The sequence below is a fragment of the Erpetoichthys calabaricus genome, chromosome 10 (assembly GCF_900747795.2).
Source record: "Erpetoichthys calabaricus chromosome 10, fErpCal1.3, whole genome shotgun sequence".
Taxonomy (NCBI): domain Eukaryota; kingdom Metazoa; phylum Chordata; class Cladistia; order Polypteriformes; family Polypteridae; genus Erpetoichthys; species Erpetoichthys calabaricus.
This window is the reverse complement of record NC_041403.2, coordinates 120,956,188-120,973,320: the sequence shown is the minus strand read 5'-3', so window position 1 is coordinate 120,973,320 and position 17,133 is coordinate 120,956,188. Positions and strand designations below refer to the sequence as shown.

Below are 17,133 nucleotides of genomic sequence, written 5' to 3'. Positions count from 1 at the left end.
TCAGGTGTGACATTTTTATTGATTGGACATGTGGATTAAATATTCTTTAGTAAGAGCTATTAGTCAGCTAATGTTTCCACCATACACTGATACAGTTTCACAACAGCAAACGTGACAAAAGTAATTTTCTGTCAAATCGGATTTGAAAAGTGTGCTGTTAAAAAAAAAAAAAAAAAAAAAAGCTTTAAAGAGTTTGTATAAATAAAAATATCTGGTATTATTTTGATACTCAATAATTCATGTGGATATTTCAATGTTTGATTCTTTTGTAGTATTGGTTTTAAGCAGTATTTTTTTCAGTTAAAGAACAGAAACTTGCAAGTGAATAAATATAGTTCATGCACATAAGTTAAGTCATGTAGCCCACAATGATCATATCATTGTTCATAAACCTTGAAACCCTCCAAAGCCTGTAAAATACCCCCAATGTGGCAAGATGAAGAAGGGACCCGAGTTGCCTTGAAAGCTTGCATGGTGTAATCTTTTTAGTTAGCCAATAAAAGGGGACATTTTGCTCGACTTCTCACTAGGCTTACTAATTTTAATTCCATGTCAAACCACACTATTGTTATTTGATAAATAATAGTAACATTAAAATTAGTTCATTAGAAAAAACATTTGGTGAGAAAAACTGAAACATACAGAATAATCTGTAATACTTCAAAATCCCCAAATACAATATTTTTAGACAGATAAAGAACTTTAATTTTACTTAATAATAGTTCAACCCTTAACAATTTAAGACCAAAACGTGCTCCAAAGTAGTACTTTGGAACATTTAAATTCCTTGAGGAGGTACGCCATGACAAAAGGTTCAGAAGCCCTCTTCTAGGTTTTAAAAAATAAATATGGAATTTTTTTTTCTGTTCAGTTTGAAAATTTGTTCAAAGTGCATTCTTAAAAAATACATGCATTACTAAATTCTAAAACATTCCTCCTCTATTGTTATCCTGGGCTCTTTTATTACAAAGCAGCAGTGTTCTTTACATGTTTCAAGTCTCATTGTGTTGTTCAAAACACTTCAGATTTTGTCTCATGTTAATCCCAGCTTCCCTCTTCTCCAAAACATTTTCAGATACAATTTAGAAAGCTGGATTTTGCTATTTTCTATGCCATCCCAAGCCTACTCATTTTAAAGGATGGGAAAGAAAAAATGTACAGCTCGAACACAGCCTATCCAGGCAGCAGGTCATTAAATTGAATGAAAGTAAGTAATCTTTCCAATCATGGAAGGCAGAGATAAAAAGTTACTTCTTGCACAAGTGCAATACAGTAGCTACCAAAGGAAAGGCTTGTGCTTTTTGATCAGAACATCTTAGAGCTTGCTCAGACTCTGTACAGGTTTCACCCGCAATACTCCTTCCTGAGCACAGGTGACTGCAAGCACACCATCACGTCTCCAAAGTCTTCCCTGCACAAAGCCCCTGCTTACACCTGTGGAAGGAAAGTTTTCAAAATGTTAGTAAAAAGAATGGGGGGGGGGGGGGGGTTGGGGGATTGGGAACACTTAACTGATGATCTGAAATTCAATACTTTATGTAATCCACAAAAGAACAAATTATTCTAAATAAATTCACACTAGACTACTCCTATTTTATATAACATTTTTCAATGTTTTAAGTTATCTGCAAGAAATCTACCTGATTTTTATTCAAAAAGATCAAACCAGCACTATCATAAAACATAGATTGGTCCATAAGGTAAGGCAAATTTAATTTTGAAAAAGTACTTTTACCTGCCCAGGGACTCTCGCACTCGTATAGCATCCATTCATCAGACCGGAAATTGCTATGGAACCACATTGCATGATCAAGAGATGCTGTAAAATGTGGTCTCAAATGTGGATAAGGCATCAGTGCAGTTGTCAGAAAAGAGAAGTCTGAAACATAGGCAGCAACACAGCAGTGCAGCTTCATGTCACATTCACCTAATTTAAAAATAGTGTGTTTATTAGCATCCTTCTCTCCATTAGGTCTAACAGTTAAAGTGCCAGATATCAAATTCAGCCAGTAGCATGATAAACCTTTCATCCATGTGTCCCTTTTCTGCTTTTTTCGATTACACAAAAATTATAACAACGTCATTTGAGAAGCCACTTTCTGTGGCATATATGCTGTTTGCCAAAGACTGCTGTCGCTCCACACTTGACGGTTTCCCTCTGATCGCCAACCCCTTTCAAGGGCATGCTGATCAGTCAGTCCCTGTGCTGCACTATTGTTGATGGCTGGGAATTGCCAACCTCAAGGTAGTACTGCCATAGGTTTATTCCAATAATGGGCCAATTACTGAACAACAATATACAGCAACACTACCCCTAAGATCTTAACGAGGCTATCCCATTTATACAAGTCACAGGCAACTAATCAATAACTATGATATGAAGTGGAACAACATGTGGATGGCTTACATTGTTCCTAATCTGTCATAATCCTGATGTCAGCAATCGCCCTTTCAAAGCCAATGACAACTTTTGCGACTTTTTTTTATGGCATATATCAAATTTTCCGACAACAATTGCTGATCATCACCGGACCATGTCAATTTAAACAACTGAAACTTGCTGGTTATGTCACATTTGAAACCTTTCCGGCACAGTCCTGATTGCCCCAACTTCAGACAGCCAATAACATGCTATCTGACGGAGCTGGTGCTGGGTTAACAGGCATGGAGAGTTCAGCTGCAATGTTGTTTTTTTTTCTTTTTCCTTTTTCATTTGTGAGGCCAAAACTACCCACACTCTTTATTCTGCTACACTGCATTGCATGACTTATACTTCTGGATGAGCATTTATTGATTGTCAGCTCTTTCTGTACACATAGCCTGCCCCTATGACTAAAGATAAAACCAAACCTATTTGATTTTGTCATGGTGAATTGCAGACTAGTTGCTGGGCAATTCATGCTACATGACCAGCTTCACAGAAGTGGGCCACTGGCTGCCTCTGTCTCACTAAGATTATGTAAATGAAGGCTACGACTAAAAATTGCTAGAAACGGTACGTAATATGACAGCCTTACGATGATGCTCCATACAAGCAAGCACTATTACCAGCATGGGGCTCCAATTGATTAGATTTTTTAAAAAGTCTATACCCTTTTTCCCAACCCCTCACAATTTAAAAGGAAGGGGTTTCCTTACTGGTGGACTGCTTTAAATTGGACATCTAGCCCTGGCCAGCCCGTTTCCAAACACTCCCCTTACCTATCCATCCAGTGAAGCACTTGCAGCTGTCCCGTTTGTAAAAAGCTCTGTACAGCTCACTATAATATTTTATCACAAACCCAGTGATTTACCACACTATAACAAGGTTTTAAAATTTTTTTTTTTTTTTTAAAAACACTCCCCTCACAGTTTTGATTTTCAGACTGTCATGGAGTCCACAGGGTTTGTTTGGGGGAATCTGGCCCCTTATTTAAAAAATTTCTGATAGGATTGTTTTTACATTTTGTTGTGTGTATCTTGATTACATTGATATATTCAGCAAATACAAAATTTTTACTGTCTATGTTCTGTAATTTCCCACTGCAGTGCAATATGCCTGTAGCGGTGTATGCTGTTTGCCTGAGAAAGCCTAAGCTGTCAAATGACCATCCTTCTACCACCATTGTTATTTTCTCTCATCTAATGTGCCAGTTGAACCATAATTACAACTGTAATACTAATCTGCAGCAATTCCCCACTTGTTGCCAGGGGGCTTGCATCGAGATGTCACTACACACAGTAAATCAATTTGTCTTGGAAATATTTGCTTTCATTTAACAACCTTTCAGAAAGAAGTGATCTGTCTAAACCAAATAGATATCCAAAGTAATTCACTATTATTGCAGAAAATTCTAAACTAATGTGACTGCTACAGTACTTACCAATATGTCCTCGTGCCCGGACCCAAAAGAGCTTCTTTGGCTCCATGACCACTCTCTGGTAGAAATCAGGAGGGTTCACAGGTTTGATTTCAATTGGCACCTCCTCAGCCAAGAAGTTATTGAGTCCCAATTTGAACTTCTCAGTAATGTTTGGATCACTGCAATGCATCAAAATTAGGGTAACAGTTGGCAGACCACAAGACATCCACTCTGAACAATCTGCAGCTCTAGCATTACTATTATTAATATACAGGTATACCGATTATATATGTACAGTATATAAGTATTTGAAAGAAAACAAGTTACAGCTTTTAATCAAAGGAACCATAACTTGGAAACAAATGTTCACAAGGTCTGGTATAAAATTAAAACAACGCTATTTTTAATGTATTAAAAAAAGAAATTACTTATTTAATTTGTAGACACATACATCCTGATCTGTAAAACTTTGATGTAAAATCCTACATTTTCCTTTCTTGGTCTTATTATACTGTATATTCAGACACTCTTAATTAATTCATGCACTTTCTGAACCTACTAACTCCAATACAGGGTCACAAGAGCTTATGCTGGCAACAATTAGTGCAAGGCAGGAACCAGATATTGATGGTGTGCACAGGTGGCGCAGTGGTAGTGCTGCTGCTTTGCAGTAAGGAGACTGTGGAAGATTGTGGGTTCGCTTCCCGGTTCCTCCCTGTGTGGATAGCGCTTTGAGTACTGAGAAAAGCGCTATATAAATTTAATGAATTATTATTATTCTGTCACTGGTCACACTCACATACATACTTCCTCCCTGTGTGGATAGCGCTTTGAGTACTGAGAAAAGCGCTATATAAATGTAATGAATTATTATTATTATTATTACTCATCTATGCTTCAGGTAAAAAAAAAAAAATCTTAAATTATGAAGAACTAGTTTTACAGCTGGTAATAAAAGATGACAGTGCAGCATCACAATGACTGCAAATATCAAAAAAGTCACTGTCATTGTGTACTTTACATGTTCTCCCCATAGGTGTGTCTGACTCCTCCACGTACTTTTGTTTCCACCGTTTCCATGAGGGTATCTGCCATTTCTAAATTAGCTTGGAGTATGTATGTTTAGAAAATAGATTAATGAAATGGATGTAACCTATATATTTCAATAAGTATATTAAACCCAGAAGACAAAAATCAGAAAATTACTCAGAAACCTCAGGTATTTTTGGATGAGTTCTTCACCCGTGAGCAGCTCTTCAGGTGGAGGAACAGCTGGCATGCTGAACTGATGCTTTAAAGGACTCGGCTGAACATGCTGAAAAGAGGCCTGGCAGATGAAGATCGTTTGCCCATGCTGAACTGCCTTCACTGAGCGGACACAGAAGCTCCTTCCATCACGGCTCCGATCTACTTGGTACACAACCGGCACCTTTGGGTCTCCTGTGGATGAGACCTGTTGCAATTACTTTGAATCTCATCTGGAACAAGTAAATATCACAGTGATGCATCAATCTTTACACTATCTAGGCTAAAATATACTGACAACGCCTAACATTTAGAAAACTAATCTTTACTGCTTTAAATCATACCAAGTGTGTGAAAATAAACTAAACACATTTCTTCAAATGTTTCCCTACACTCTTAAATTTTTATCTAAACAGAGGGGGACAATACTCCTTCAGACATAGCAGGAGATATTATTCTTGCCCAGTTAAATGAAACAACTATCAATCACTGCTTTCTCATACATTTTTAATTTACCTTGATGGTTAAAGCCCATGATATTAAACTAACCCAAATGCCAATACACAGAAGCAAAGAGTTCAAAATTGTAAACCGGTCAGAGTACACACCAAGAAATTAATTGCGTTGTTTGGTGTAAGATGTCAGTACTTACCAGCTCTCACAAAGTAACAGTGAAGCGAATGCACAAAAAAGGAATCTTCCACAGACTTGGCAGCTGCCACTAGAGCCTGGCCAATAATCTGTCCCCCAAACAAGCGGCGAGTTCTTGGTACCCAATGATGGGTTCCTCTACAAAGGAATTAAAGGCAACAAACAGAAAAAAATTAACTTCATGCAAGTAATCAACCATCCATTTACTTTCTAAGTAAATCTTAATCTAATTTAGTGTCAAAGTTGGAGGCATGATGTTAACCAACCCTGACCAGGCCCCCAGTCCATCTCCTGTTTAATCTTGTGTATCAGGTGTATCAAATGAAAATGCCAAACTTATCCAATCCAAACAAATAAGTAAATAACAGCTTTGTTGCAGTTTATGCTGAATGAGCAAACAGCTGACTAGAAGTCTTGCCAATCCAACATCTCACCCAAGACAAAAGGTGATGTGATCCACTGATCACACGATAACCTGGAATGTACAAATTGGCCATTTCAATCCAGACCACTACTGTACAAAATAACTCAATACTGACAGCACAAACAACATATAATACTTGATGAGGGTTTTCTTGTAGCATTTTGTAGATGTTTTATTCTAGTTTATTACCTTTTATGCTAATTAAAACCTTTGTGTCTCTTGAGGACTCAGACAGTATTTCCGTAATAAAGTCCCCCCCCTTTCAAAGATTCCAGAGTACAGTGAGAAAATGATCTCTCACTCAACATTTGAGAAAAGGAGTGGAAGGTAGCAATGCACATAATTCACTTGAGCTCCATTATATGTTGAGTGCATCTGTGTCATTTAAAATTGTCCAAAATGTTTCCAGTGCAAGATCCAACCTGCGAACGTTACAATCAAGTTCCAGCCTCATTATGTCATATGTTTTGGTCATGTACCAAATTAACATCATTCTGGACCAAAATCTTTAAATGGCTATCAGACAGCCTTGGTGTGCACAATCCCTCCTAATCCACTAACAGCTGTGTTTGGTGCACTTCCAGGTGAGCTTAAAGTGGAGAAGGACAAACAAACAAACTGATTACCTTTACTTCACTATTGGTATGTAGACTTAGCATTCTTCCATTCGATTAAGTTAACTCACCTCTTTTAAGTCAGTGGGTAGCTGATGTTATATATTATCTAAAATTGAAAATATTCAAATTCTCACTTAGAGGTTCTGTACAAAACATTTTCAAAACTTGGCAGGATCTAATCAATAACATTTTAGAATAAGCACTTAAAAATGGGAGAGAATCTGCTTCCTCAGTTTTTTATTCTATTTATTTATTTACATATTTTTACTTTTATTAAAGTTTTACTCTGCTGGCCTAGCTCTCTTTCTTATGGCTGGGGCTTGATTTGTTTCAAACCTAGTTTTGTTAAACTTGACTTGCTTGTATGGAATGTTATTTGGTTTTAATAAAATTAATAAAATGTTAAAAAAAAGTTGTGTTTCCAATATTTATCTTTAATTAGTGTTTTATGTGGATATTATGCTTTCCATTGATGTATATGCCCAGCTGTTCATTCTGAATTTTTGAGAAGTGCTTTGAGCATGGGAAAGGTGCTATATAAATAAAATGTATCATCATTATTATTATTAAATTATATGAGAAAAGTATAGCAATAGTGTTTTTAATGAATGACGCTATATCATATTATTAATAGTTGGAAGAGCTAGCTATTCATTTCACAAATAATAATAATTCATTACATTTGTATAGCGCTTTTCTCAGTACTCAAAGCGCTATCCACACAGGGAGGAACCGGGGCATTCATATGGCTACAAAAACCACTAATAAGGTAATAAATTATTAATTTGCTGGTCAGTGTGGCTGGGCTTCTCTTGAAACTTCCAGTCAGTCCCATTCCGCATATTAAGTATTCTTCAGAGACGTTTTTACCTTAGGAGATCACAGTTAGGGTTTTCTATTGTGTTTGTTTGTACCTCGTGTCAGGTTTTTGACAGTTCAATAGGAACACGCCTCACTCTGTCACCGTACTTTTATAAATCAATGGTTGCATCTCAACAATGTTAAAGCATATAACAGGCGTTACAAAAACAAGCGAAAATTAATCGATAACACAAGGATATGCAAGTCATTCAACTGAACATAAGATAATCCAGTAGTATGACATCCACATGTATAAACTCCCCATTCCAAGTATACAGTACCTGCACGTTTGATAAGAACTATTGTACAAATCCTATCTTAGATTTCTTAGAAAGCGGTGGGCATACCTGTACAAATCTGTCTCCAACTTCTCCAAATTTAAGACACTTGTGACCAGCACGCTCCGAAGGTCTGATTTCTCTTCCTCTGGGTCGTTTTCCTTTTCAGCAACCGCATCTTTTCCCATCGAATTCAACGGCTCGTCCTGGTTAACACTGGGGGACGAAGCCATTAATAAAGAGAGTTGACCCAGTGTGAATAACACACTGCCGCTTAGAGTCTCGTCACATGACGAACACTGCCCACGTGACCATCACGTCAGAAGAGGATCGTCACGTGACAAGCGTGGTCCGTGATGTCTGTTTGGATTACAGATTGGCTGCATTTAAAGTGAGAAGTACAGACTTTGGCAGATTCACAGGATGATTTTTTTGTCATCATCATCAGTATTTTCTTTTCATTTTATACCAACAATATACATCATTCAGTAAATTCTAGGAATTATTATAAATGATACTTGCATTAATGTGAGATTACTTTGCTGCTGTTAGGTTAGTACTAACGCGGTTGTGGTCTAACATTGAACGAGCAGATTATTTCAACAATTCGATAATGCGATGGATTAAAAGAATTTTCACCCGCCCAATAAGTGACACCTAAGCCCTTTTTTTGTTTCAGATTTATCGTAATCTTGTGCGTTTTAATATAAGTTTGCACAGTGTACAGCTGCATTTGTAATTAACAACTGAATAAATAATGTTTAATATGACAAGACCAACAAGGGAAATGTATACACGTCTGTCTAACTTATGTTGCAGTCTGACATCCCATTTATCAACCAAACTACTTGAAGTTGGGGCGTTGGATACTTTTTTTTTTTTTTTTTTTTACAATTTTAACGCTTGTTCAGCCGCATTTGCGAGATGGACAGCAGATGCCGTATTTGTCATTTTTCTTCCTATCACACAATCAGCTTCTACTTTTTGCTTCACATTCAGCAGATGACATTGCTCTTCGTTTTCGTTCATTACTGAAAACGCTCTAGCTGCTAGCCATATTTTTTGCTTCACCAGAGCATATCACATCATAAGCTTTCGATCAAGTTTCTAGTTGTTTGCGAATAATCACGTGACAAAACGAATGCAGCCCTCAGCATTTTATACACACACACACACACACACACACACACATATATATTAGGGTGACCATATTTTGATTTCCAAAAAAGAGGACGATCGGCACGGCCTCCAGACGAATTCAGACAAGCTTCTTGGTGGTTGATGAACATTATTTATTATACTTCAATGGTTCAGAATTAACCTCTGTAATAAAATAAAATGAAATCTGTAAAAACTTATAACAAAATAATAGCTCTCTTAGACTCTTCAAATAAATAATTAAATATTGTTCTAAATATGAACTATTCTGTTCCAGCTTCAACAATATATCTCTTAAATGTAATAAAATAAATAACAGAAGAGTCTCACAAAGACAAAAAAACTTAAACAAAAAGAATCTAGACTTTTCATCTTTAGTTTTCTTCTTCATCCTGCTTCTCTTCTTCATCCTCCTTGTCAGCCCATCCATATTTTGCTGTAGAGCTGATCTTTCCTAGCAGTTTTCGATAGCTTAACAAATAAGCATGAAAGTCTTTGCAAGACATGTCTTTGAAGTTGTACTGAACTAGTAGAATCCCCTTTAGTGACTCTACGGAGAGCTGGTTCCTCTCCTTGGTCCACTGGCTTTGCATTAATGAAAAAACCCTCTCAACATTTGCATTGTGAGAGGGAAGTGCAAAGACAAACTGTGCAATTGTCAGTAGCTCTGAGTAACATGCAATGCTTTTTGCCTTTTCAAAATATTTGGTCCACTTCTGGTGTACCTGCAGGCCACTGAACTCCTCATCATGGTTGCACGTTTCTGTGAATTTCCTCAGATTGGTGACCTGGTCAAAACACTTGACATCATCAACTGCCACCCCCTTCTCTCCAAGGTAATTGATGCATGCCTCCACATCATTCCAGTTTGGTGGCTCACTCAGATCCATCCACATGAATGTTGAGAACTCTTCCATGGGAGTCATCCACTTCTCCAGATACTCCAGACATGCACTGTACATGCCATGCACATCTGCACAGAACTGGTCACAGCCTTTGTCAAGTCCATCTTTGCGCTTCTGTGCCAGTAGTCCCTTAACTTTAAAAGACATGAAGTTGTTGCTCTTGTGTTGAAGAAGAATGGTATGTATATTGTTTAATATCTTCTTCACTTCCATAATGGACATGTTCTCCTGTTCCATTTCTTGAATGTGGGTGTGGAACACAGACATGAGTGTGTGCATGTGCCAAAGGTAGATGTCAGCAAAATCATTTTCAAAAAAACTCTTGAGTGGTATGGGTGGCTTTTGCTGAGACAGAAAATATGCCTTTAAAGCTGGAAACATCTGTAACATCCTCTTAATGCTTGGGAACAATGACAGCCACCTTGTCTTGCTGTGAGAGAGCATACTTCTGTAATCAATCTCAACAAAATCACAATACTCCTTCAGGCTCTCAGTGCGCACAGTGTAAATGTGAAAGTACTGGTAGATTTTGAATATGATATTCTCAATGTCAGTTTCTATTGTGCCTGCCCCATGGTGTGCACAATTATTCAATATGTGTGCTGGGCAACCCACACCGATCAGAGTCTTGTTTAGATAGATAGATAGATAGATAGATAGATAGATAGATAGATAGATAGATAGATAGATAGATAGATAGATAGATAGATAGATAGATAGATAGATAGATAGATAGATAGATAGATAGATAGATAGATAGATAGATAGATTTTGCAGCAAACTCTTCAAATTTGCAAACACATTCTTTCCAGCTTCATCACGTCGGATTCCTCCAAAATTTGTGTTGCAGTTGTCTCCAGTAAATGCAATGCATTTTTCCGACAGATTGTTTTTTGCCAGGGTTTCTGTGAGATATTTTGCAATGGTTTCTGCTGTCTCATTGGGTGTGTCTTTAACTTCAATCAATTTTGTTTGCACGCCACCCTTCTTCCAGTCAAAATACTGGATTATGACTGGGAATATTTTCACTGCTCCGTGGTTACTCCCGTCTGTGGAAACACCACAGTACTGGATTTCTTTGAGTGCTTCATGAGTGATTTCAACAGAGTGGGGGGCTATAGCACCATTGACGATGGCTTCGGTCTTGGTGCGAGCACTACTAAACTTTTTTGCAATGTCAGAGTCAGGAAATGCCTTTTTAAGCAAAGTACTGGTGCAATCCATGGACCTGTAACTGTTGTGATGTTTCACTGTATGAAAAGCCATTGCACCTTCTGCTGCATTTACATCATCCTCTGTTTTTCCTGGTCTGACAAAAAACTCTTGTCAACTTTGCAGATGAACTAGTCTCACCTCGCACAGCTTTTTTATGTTTCTCGGTGTCCATGTGGGCTTTCAGATCCCCAGCAACTTTATTGGATACCGAGACATATGTACCCGCTTTGCACATGGTGCACTCCGCCTCCCACTTGTCCCGACCGGGACGGTATGTGGGAAATTATCTTTGCAGTTCATCGGTGAACTTACGCTTCGGCATTTTCCCTGCTATACTGCTCCGCTCTCTGCTCTGATCCCTGTCTGCTCTGATCCCTGTCTGTGTCTGTGTGTTTGCGCGCGCGGCGCAGACCCGCCCACAAGGCAGCCTCCCGGTAATTACGTTGCGCAAAAAAAGTAGTACCCTAGTATTGTGTGCAAAACGCCAGTCAATTTACGTACACGCGTAATGGTCCTACGAAAAACCGGACATTTTCGTGAATTTATAAAACCCGCCAGGACGCCCCGGATAGGACGTAAAAAGTGGACATGTCCGGGCAAAAGAGGACGCTTGGTCACCCTAATACTGTATACAGGGCCGGATTTATATGAAAAGAGGCCCTAGACTATTCCACTTATGAGGCCCTTTCACCTTCCATTTTTAAGTTTGTAAATTACATGAGAGATAATAAAATTTTGCTAACAATTTGAATGTAGGCCCTTCTTGATCTTGAGGCCCTAGGCTGAAGCCTAGTTAGCCTATAGGAAAATCCGGCCCTGACTGTATATTGCCAAAAGTATTGGGGCGCCTGCCTTTACACACATGATCTTTAATGACATCCCATTCATAATACACAGGCTTTAACATGGAGTTGACCCACCCTTTGCAGCTATAACAGCTTCAACTCTTCTGGGAAGGCCTTCCACAAGGTGTAGGAGTGTGTTTATGGAAATGTTTGACTATTCTACCAGGAGAGCATTTGTGAGGTCAGACACTGATGTTGGACGAGAAGGCCTGGCTCGCAGTCTCTGCTCTAATTCATCCCAAAGGTGTTCTATCGGGTTGAGGTCAGGGCTCTGTGCAGGCCAGTCAAGTTCCTCCACACCAAACTCGCTCATCCATTTCTTATAGACCTTGCTTTGTGCACTGGTGCACAGTCATGTTGGAACAGGAAGGGGCCATCCCTAAACTGTTCCCACAAATTTGGGAGCATGAAATTGTCCAAAATGGCTTTGTATGCTGAAGCATTAAGAGTTCCTTTCACTGGAAGTAAGGGGCCAAGGCCAACCCCTGAATAACAACCCCACACCATAACCCCCCCTGTGCCAAACTTTACACTTGGCACAATGCAGTCAGACAAGTACCGTTGTCCTGGCAACCGCCAAACCCGGACTCGTTCATCGGATTTGTCACTCCAGAGGACACGTCTTCACTGCTCTAGAGTCCAGTGGCGGTGTGCTTTACAACACTGCATTCGACGCTTTGCATCCCCGTTGGTGATGTAAGGCTTGGACACAGCTGCTCGGCCATGGAAACCCATCCCATGAAGCTCTCTATGCACTTTTGGAGGACTGTAGCTATTGACTCTGCAGAAGGTTGGCGACCTCTGCACACTCTGCACCTCAGCATGTGCTGTCCCCACTCTGTGATTTTTCGTTGCCTTCCACTTTGTGGCTGACTTGCTGTTGTTCCAAATTGCTTCCACTTTGTTATAATACCACTAACAGTTCACCGTGGAATATTTAGTAGTGAGGACAAATTCAAAGAAAAACAAAGCTCTAATCAAGAAATAAATATTTAAAAAAAAAAACACGTGCCACAATTGTTGGCACCCCTACATTTAATACTTTGTACAACCTCCCTTTGCCTATAGGTTTCAGGTCAGGGGACTGAGATGACCATGGCAGAACTTTGATTTTGTGGTCAGTTAACTATTACATGTGTGTGACAATATATATATATATATATATATATATATATATATATATATATATATATATATATATATATATATATAAGCGTTACCTGGTAGGTAACCACCCATACAATCAGATTGTGACACAGACTACGAATGCCGTGAATGTAATTACCCCGATCTACATGCTGTCAAATAAACGAACCACACGCCGTGGCGCAACGTTAGGAGCATCGCCTCTGACGCTGACGTCCGCGGTTCGATTCCCGAGAGGGAGTGCAGTGGAGTGTGTACACCTGATGAGCCCAGAATGAGGGCGAAACACGTGTCGTGTACTCTTTGCATTTATTTGACAGTAAACTATTTCAACCATTCTATGATCTGCTCCTCACAAACTGAGGGCACCGTGGCGGATGTTAGCAGATTGCTGACCAACCACAAACGTTACCTGGTAGGTAACCACCCATACAATCAGACTGTGACACAGACTACGAATGCCGTGAATATATATAGATATATATATATATATATATATATATATATATATATATATATATATATATATATATATGTGGGTGTGTGTGTGGGTGTGTAAAGAGAGAGAGACCGACGGGGAGAGAGAAATGAACCAACATAAGAGAAAAAAAGTTTATTTTAAAAATGTAGACACTTTTTTTCTTAAATAGATATTTTATATTAAATATTGACTGTGGTCAGTGGTCCGTTTATTAATTTTAAAGCCTGCACTTTATTCAGATCACACTGGTGCTGTGGATAGAGTTACTACTTTGAGGATCAAGCAGTTCCAAATTGGCCCAGTGTAAGTATCTGTACAAACGTGTACCCTTGTGATACACAACATCTGGTGTAAGTGGTTCAAAACTGGTTCAAAACTGAACAGGGCACCAGTCCTTTGTGTGATACACACTCTCTTTAGCATTGCCAATGAGCCACTATGGAGCTGCCTGTTATACTTACCACTTAAGTTTGAGTTGTGAAAGGAAAATTTGATTTTCCACATAAGCATATAAGGATTGTGCAAACTCAAAGTGAACATTGACCAGAAGTTTAACCCAGAGTAGGTGTAAGGCAACAACACTAACCAGTTCACCACAATGCCAACCATTATTATTACTAAATTATTATTAAATGTAATGAATTATTATTATTATCATATGGTAAGTTTCTTTGAAACCACAGGTTAGTTGAGAGGGTAAAGAAGGTGGATGAGCATTTACCCCTTAAGAGAGCAATAGGGATGCACAGTCAGTCCATAGCCACCATGCTATATTTTTATTAAAAGGTCAAAGGTCTAAAATACATTATAGCATATTTTACTACAGGGGTGTGAAGAATGTGTGTTGTGTTCCATTTTGAGAGACCTCAAAATTCCTGTTGTGTACACCCCGTATTGGACTGGAGTTGATCCTTTTTGTCTTTCCCAGCCAAATGTTCAATGTAGAATAAAAAATGAGTTAGCATCTCTGTGAGACTAAGACCTCAGTCACATGGCGGAGATTTCTTGCAAGCTGAACTGTGTGTGTGTCTGTGAGTGAGTGTGTGATGAGGGAAGTCTAGGAGCTGATATTTAGCACAAAACTAACAAGTGTCACAGTCCACTGCAATAGTCAGCCAAATTTGGGAATGCAATATAATTTAGGAATTTTGGAAGTGACATTTTAAAATGGATTATTATATGCAGTACATTTTAATTTTTTCTGTTATTTTCAACTATTTTGTGGAGCCACATTTTATAAAAAGATTTTTGTAAAAATACTACCATCTGTTTTTATGATTTATATTTTTTGGACGTCTTACATATTTTAATATTATTATTAGTCACAAGAGTGTGATTATGTTATGTATTAAATGACTGTAGTTTTTTTATCAGCTATTTGAAAAGGTCTAATGGTGAAGACCTGACATCATAAATTGTCAGGTCACCTGTCCTTTTCATGAAGAACTCAGATCAGGACTCCTAAAGCACAGTGGAGGAATTAATAATAAAAAAATACACAACTAAATGAGTGTATTGTGAAATGTGACAAGAAATAAATAAAAAAAAATGATATGTGAGCATTAATAATATGCCATGAAACATACAGTGCATCCGGAAAGTATTCACAGCGCATCACTTTTTCCACATTTTGTTATGTTACAGCCTTATTCCAAAATAGATTAAATTCATTTTTTTCCTCAGAATTCTACACACAACACCCCATAATGGCAATGTGAAAAAAGTTTACTTGAGGTTTTTGCAAATTTATTAAAAATAAAAAAGCTGAGCAATCCCATGTACATAAGTATTTAAAGCCTTTGCTCAATACTTTGTCGATGCACCTTTGGCAGCAATTACAGCCTCAAGTCTTTTTGAATATGATGCCACAAGCTTGGCACACCTATCCTTTGCCAGTTTCGCTCATTCCTCTTTGCAGCACCTCTCAAGCTCCATCAGGTTGGATGGGAAGCATTGGTGCACAGCCATTTTAAGATCTCTCCAGAGATGTTCAATCGGATTCAAGTCTGGGCTCTGGCTGGGCCACTCAAGGACATTCACAGAGTTGTCCTGAAGCCACTCCTTTGATATCTTGGCTCTGTGGTTAGGGTTGTTGTCCTGCTGAAAGATGAACAATCGCCCCAGTCTGAGGTCAAGAGCGCTCTGGAGCAGGTTTTCATCCAGGATGTCTCTGTACATTGCTGCAGTCATCTTTCCCTTTATCCTGACTAGTCTCCCAGTCCCTGCCGCTGAAAAACATCCCCACAGCATGATGCTGCCACCACCATGCTTCACTGTAGGGATGGTATTGGCCTTGTGATGAACGGTGCCTGGTTTCCTCCAAACGTGACGCCTGGCATTTACACCAAAGAGTTCAATCTTTGTCTCATCAGATCAGAGAATTTTCTTTCTCATGGTCTGAGAGTCCTTCAGGTGCCTTTTGGCAAACTCCAGGCGGGCTGCAATGTGCCTTTTACTAAGGAGTGGCTTCTGTCTGGCCACTCTACCATACAGGCCTGATTGGTGGATTGGTGCAGATTGGTTGTCCTTCTGGAAGGTTCTCCTCTCTCCACAGAGGACCTCTGGAGCTCTGACAGAGTGACCATCAGGTTCTTGGTCACATCCCTGACTAAGGTCCTTCTCCTCCCGATCACTCAGTTTAGATGGCTGGACAGCACTAGGAAGAGTCCTGGTGGTTTCGAACTTCTTCCACTTACGGATGATGGAGGCCACTGTGCTCATTGGGGCCTTCAAAGCAGCAGAAAGTTTTCTGTAACCTTCCCCAGATTTGTGCCTCGAGACAATCCTGTCTTGGAGGTCTACAGACAATTCCTTTGACTTCATGCTTGGTTTGTGCTCTGACATTAAATGTCAACTGTGGGACCTTATATAGACAGGTGTGTGCCTTTCCAAATCATGTCCAATCAACTGAATTTACCACAGGTGGACTCCAATTAAGCTGCAGAAACATCTCAAGGATGATCAGGGGAAACAGGATGCACCTGAGCTCAATTTTGAGCTCACGGCAAAGGCTGTGAATACTTATGTACATTTGATTTCTCAGTTTTTTTATTTTTATTAAATTTGCAAAAACTTCAAGTAAACTTTTTTCACGTTGTCATTATGGGATGTTGTGTGTAAAATTCTGAGGAAAAAAATGAATTTAATCCATTTTGGAATAAGGCTGTAACATAACAAAATGTGGAAAAAGTGATGCGCTGTGAATACGCTGTGAATACTTTCCGGATGCACTGTATATTGATTGTTGCTAATTTCTTTATATATTCATTTAATTTTTTCTTAATTTCCTTATTTCAGTGACAAAATGAAACATGCATTCAAATAATGTTGATTTTACCTGTCAAAGTTGAAACGGTGGGCCCTAGTGAGAGCTGCATTTTGATTGGGAAATCATCGATGAAGCAGATGATGAAAATTCTGACTATGTATGGCTGTGGAGGTTATGAAAAAGTGGCCCAAAATTAC

General features: G+C 38.8%; 1 protein-coding gene across 1 annotated transcript; it reads right to left on the bottom strand.

The window, feature by feature from the left end:
* acot8 (acyl-CoA thioesterase 8) lies at positions 1 to 8,192 on the bottom strand. The gene is made up of 6 exons (XM_028811835.2): positions 7,988 to 8,192; positions 5,740 to 5,876; positions 5,057 to 5,282; positions 3,864 to 4,021; positions 1,736 to 1,927; positions 1 to 1,434 (listed from the first exon to the last, which is right to left on the bottom strand). The coding sequence occupies exons 1-6, from the start codon at positions 8,149 to 8,151 to the stop codon at positions 1,316 to 1,318; spliced, it is 996 nt and encodes a 331-aa protein (XP_028667668.1). The 5' UTR covers positions 8,152 to 8,192; the 3' UTR covers positions 1 to 1,315.
* Positions 8,193 to 17,133: the final 8,941 nt, after the last annotated feature.